Source organism: Nanorana parkeri, unplaced genomic scaffold (assembly GCF_000935625.1).
Source record: "Nanorana parkeri isolate BGI_ZX_2015 unplaced genomic scaffold, ASM93562v1 scaffold884, whole genome shotgun sequence".
Taxonomy (NCBI): Eukaryota; Metazoa; Chordata; class Amphibia; order Anura; family Dicroglossidae; genus Nanorana; species Nanorana parkeri.
Genome location: NW_017307152.1, coordinates 316,490 through 320,867, shown reverse-complemented (window position 1 = coordinate 320,867; position 4,378 = coordinate 316,490). Strand labels below are relative to the sequence as shown.

At 41.8% G+C, this 4,378-nt stretch overlaps 1 protein-coding gene across 1 annotated transcript in view; it reads left to right on the top strand.

Moving 5' to 3' along the window:
- Nucleotides 1-4,076, top strand: part of DDX31 (DEAD-box helicase 31) — a 79,115-nt gene extending 75,039 nt beyond the window's left edge. Inside the window, exon 20 of the mRNA XM_018565757.1 lies at nt 3,924-4,076. Within this exon, the coding sequence (XP_018421259.1) occupies nt 3,924-4,053 (130 nt within the window). The 3' untranslated portion in view covers nt 4,054-4,076. The remainder of the gene's footprint in view (nt 1-3,923) is intronic.
- Nucleotides 4,077-4,378: the final 302 nt, after the last annotated feature.

Sequence of the window (4,378 nt, the reverse complement as noted above, 5' to 3'; positions counted from 1 at the left end):
TTTCAGGGGTTGGGCTTGGCCCCTTAGTTCCAGTGAAGGGAACTCTTAAGGCATCAGCATACCAAGACATTTTGGACAATTTCATGCTCCCAACTTTGTGGGAGGAGTTTGGGGATGGCCCCTTCCTGTTCCAACATGACTGCGCACCAGTGCACAAAGCAAGGTCCATAAAGACATGGATGAGCGAGTTTGGGGAGGAGGAACTTGACTGGCCTGCACAGAGTCCTGACCTCAACCCGATAGAACACATTTGGGATGAATTAGAGCGGAGACTGCGAGCCTGGCCTACTCATCCAACATCAGTACCTGACCTCACAAATGGTCCAACATTCCCATAGACACACTCCTAAACCTTGTGGACGCCTTCCCAGAAGAGTTGAAGCTGTTATAGCGTCAAAGGGCTAGGCCAACTTAATATTGAACCCTACAGACTAAGACTGGGAAGCCATTAAAGTTCATGTTCGTGTAAAGGCCGGCGTCCCAATACTTTTGGTAATATATGTTTAATGTCGCTTTAAAGCTGGACTCCAGGATAAGCAATTATTGTGTAAATACAAGAGTCATTTGCATTCTTGAATCTTGGTGAGCTTTGTGTATTTCTTCCATACCTGAGCAGTAATCCAGTGTGAAACTTTACCTCTGTGCAGGAGCTTCCTGTACTAAAGACCGGTCACTGCTGCTCTCTCTACTTGTGCAGGGTGACTGGTCTTGTCTCTGTCCCCACCGCAGTCTGTAGTAGAGGTTGTCAGCTGTATCCTTTCCACAGCTCTGCTGTTTGCACAAGATAGTGATGATGTCATCACTAATTTTTTTACAAGGCAATGTCTGAGTTTACAAAGACATTTGGTGCACACAAAGTGGATTTATATCCTTTGTGTTTATTGAGGAACATTTTATTATTATTATTATTATACCGGATTTATACAGCGCCAACAGCTTGCGCAGCGCTGTACAATATAAGGAAGATTACAATCACAATGCAATTCAAGACAAGATGGTAAGGAGGGCCCTGCCCCTGAGGGCTTACAATCTAAAAGGGAGGGGGAAGTGATACATGAGGAGGTAGCTGTGTGGGGATGAATTGAACATATACACGAAAGTTTTTGTGCCCAGAGTTCAGCTTGACATCGCTAACCGAGAACAAGTATGTTCGGTCGGAAGTCCTGACTCCTCCCTGGTTTTACTTTCTGCATGTGCCTTCTAAGTTGGTGACTATTGATGATACAGAGCAGCCTATGCAGTCCCCGGGTTCAAATCCCAGACAGGACACTATTTGCATGGAGTGCGTATGTTCTCCCTGTGCTCTTGTGGGTTTTCTCCGGGTACTCCAGTTTCCTCCCACACTCCAAATACATGCGGGTAGGTTATGAAGCCCTTGTTTAAATTGGCCCAGGTATGGATAAGTATGTGGAACCTTAGATTGTGAGCTCCTTGAGGGCAGGGACTGATATGAAGGAATAGCATGCAAAGCGCTGCGTAAAATATCGGCAGTATAAATACCTGTAATAAATAAATCCAGGATCACATGATTGCCTGGCAGATATCATTCTCAGAAGATCTACAGAAGCAGACTATATATTAAGCACAGGTTTGATTAACTCTTTATATGCGTTTTGGCTCATGCACATCAAGAAGTCCTAAGTGGTTAGTTAACATTGTGATCGGAGGCTGTATTATTTCACACAGCCGTAGGAGGCTAACAAGCTTCCTGCCCCACTAGTCTGGCTCATCCATCCCTCAAGCCTTTGTTGTGACAGGTAGGTGCATGCCTGGTAATTAGGTGATTAGAAGAATTTAGTAGAGTACCTTTGACCTGACATCTGAGTCACCGCCCAACACACCATAGCATTTTTTTGTAACACAACTGCGAGGGACTCCCTCCCAGCGTGGTCACCTCTTCAGGCCATGCAACTGTGCGGTCCGCCGCCGCGCACTAATTAATAGGGGATTATAAGCTATTGATCAAGTCTGTTTTACCTGTGCTTGACAGCTGTGCTGTATAGAGGGCGGCCGTGACACCTGACCTGTCAGATTAGCTCTCCACTTCCTGTCACAATGGTTCTGCTAAAAAAACACAACAAACTATTATCATTCAATTTATATCTGTTGGGCGAATGGAAATAAATAAGTGCAGTGCAAAACACTTTATATAATATATATACAACACATTGCATAAAATCCTTATAAAGCGCACACATGTAGTCCACGCAGAATCGCAGAGTGTAAACAGTGCAATCAATAAATATAAAAGAATCACTATAAAATCAATAAATATAAAATAAAATAAATATGAAAGAATAAATATAAGAGAATAAATATAAAATCAATAAATATAAAAACTTTAAGTTTTAAGTTGTTTTATTAAATAATTGTTTTTGTTTTATTATATTGTAGTTTTTTTTATTGTAGTTTTTATTCACGCAGTACAATAAAACTTTTTCAAAAACAATTACTAAAACAAATACTGGAACTTTGGATATATGTACTCATATAGGATATCATCATTATTATTATTATACAGGATTTATATAGCGCCAACAATTTGCTCAGCATTTTACAAAATGAAGGCGACAGTACAGTCACAATACAATTTACAATACAATACAATTTCAGTACAATAGGGTTAGGAGGGCCCCGCTTGTGAGAGCTTACAATCTAGTAGGAGGGGCAAGTGATACAAAAGGTAATTGTTTGGATTGAGTTATTGAAATAAGTAAAGGACAGTTATGTTGAGATGAGATAGGTTTCAATGAAGAGATGGGTTTTTAAGGATCACCTAAAGGTGGGCAGTGGAGGAGATAGGTGGACAGATTGGGGTAAGGGGTTTCCGGAGGATGGGGGACACTCTGGAGAAGTCCTGGAGGCGAGCATGGGAGGAGGTAATTGGAGAGCAGGAGGTCTTGAGAGGAGCAGAGAGGACAGTTTGGGTGATATTCTGAGATGAGAGATTGAGATAACATCACTTATTTATCAATAAATCACATTACAATTACGACATAAAAGCCAGCTTCAGGGTTGGTACCGCTAATGTTTACAATACCTCCCTTTATATAAATCCCACCATAGACATTTTATGGTCATACACTTGAAACATACATATGTATTTGCTGTAACTTGAGGAATTGTAATGACTCATTTAATGAACCACATTCTCTTCTTCAGGAGAATATGGATAATAGATAAGTATCTACAATACATAGACGTTTAATTAAAATGTAAATTAATAATGATCACATCAACCATTAAAGGAGAACTATGGGGTCAGGGCTTTTCCCAATAGTTCTAAGGGTAACTGGAGGACACAAAGTAGCGTCCTCCAGTCACCCTAAGCTCAGTATACCGCGAGCTACAGCCCCCCGTCCGCGGGGAGGGGGGAATCCAGTCCCTCCCCTGTCACGGCTCTGTGTCGTGACAAGATCGAGAAGTGAGCGAATGCCGGTATGTGTTCGCTCACTTCCCGATCTACTGAGCCGACCTGTGACAGTCTCATTGTCACAGGTCGGCTAGAACTATGAGGATGAGTGAAAAGCACCCCCCTCATAGTTCTCCTTTTAAGGAATGGTCAGAATCCCTGATGCCAATGAGATGGTGTTCTAGTGCTGTGTGTTGTAATGTCCTCTCACAAGATTTGGGATCCTTTCCATTCCCGGGTTCTCTCAGGAAGGACTATAATGTCACCATCCCCTAGAGTGGAAGCTGAAGTTGAGTGCAATATGTTTTCTCCTCACGTGGTGTTATTATATGGGGGTGTGGGTCTAACTAATAAGAAGACTGCATTTTGATGAAAGATTCCCTTTAAATATTTGCAACTTGTGCTCCTGGCATCTACACGGGGCACACTGCAGAGCAGGCTGGTATCTGGTTACAAGGAGCTACATTGGCAGGTAAACCTTATGGTTTTGGTTTGTTTTTTTCTTTTACAGGGCTGATGGGCACAAATTAGTCAGGAAGAAGACGCACTTTTCAGATCTGGTCAATTCTGAATATTCCAGTGGGTTTACACCGAAAATCAAGAAAGGCAAGATGCCCAAGAGTGACGATAAGGAGACATGACACAGGAAATCATAGTTGTCCAAATGAAGGTTTCCACGTCCAGAAGAGTGAGATAAGCCCAACTTCCAGTCAATCAGAGTTCATCTTTGTCACCTCAAGTGCCTTATTGGTTGCAGAATCTAGTGTAAATGCAAATTTGGTAGTCCTGGTGTTTGGTGCTCATGTCTGGTCTCCATGGGTTTTTAGGGAACATGACTACTGTGAGAAAAAGAGCTTATGTCCAAAGTCTAATAATAATTTAAAGATTTTATTACCGTGAAGACATTTTGTATAGGGCTGCAACAACGAATCAATAAAATCGATATAGAGAATCATTGTCAACTAT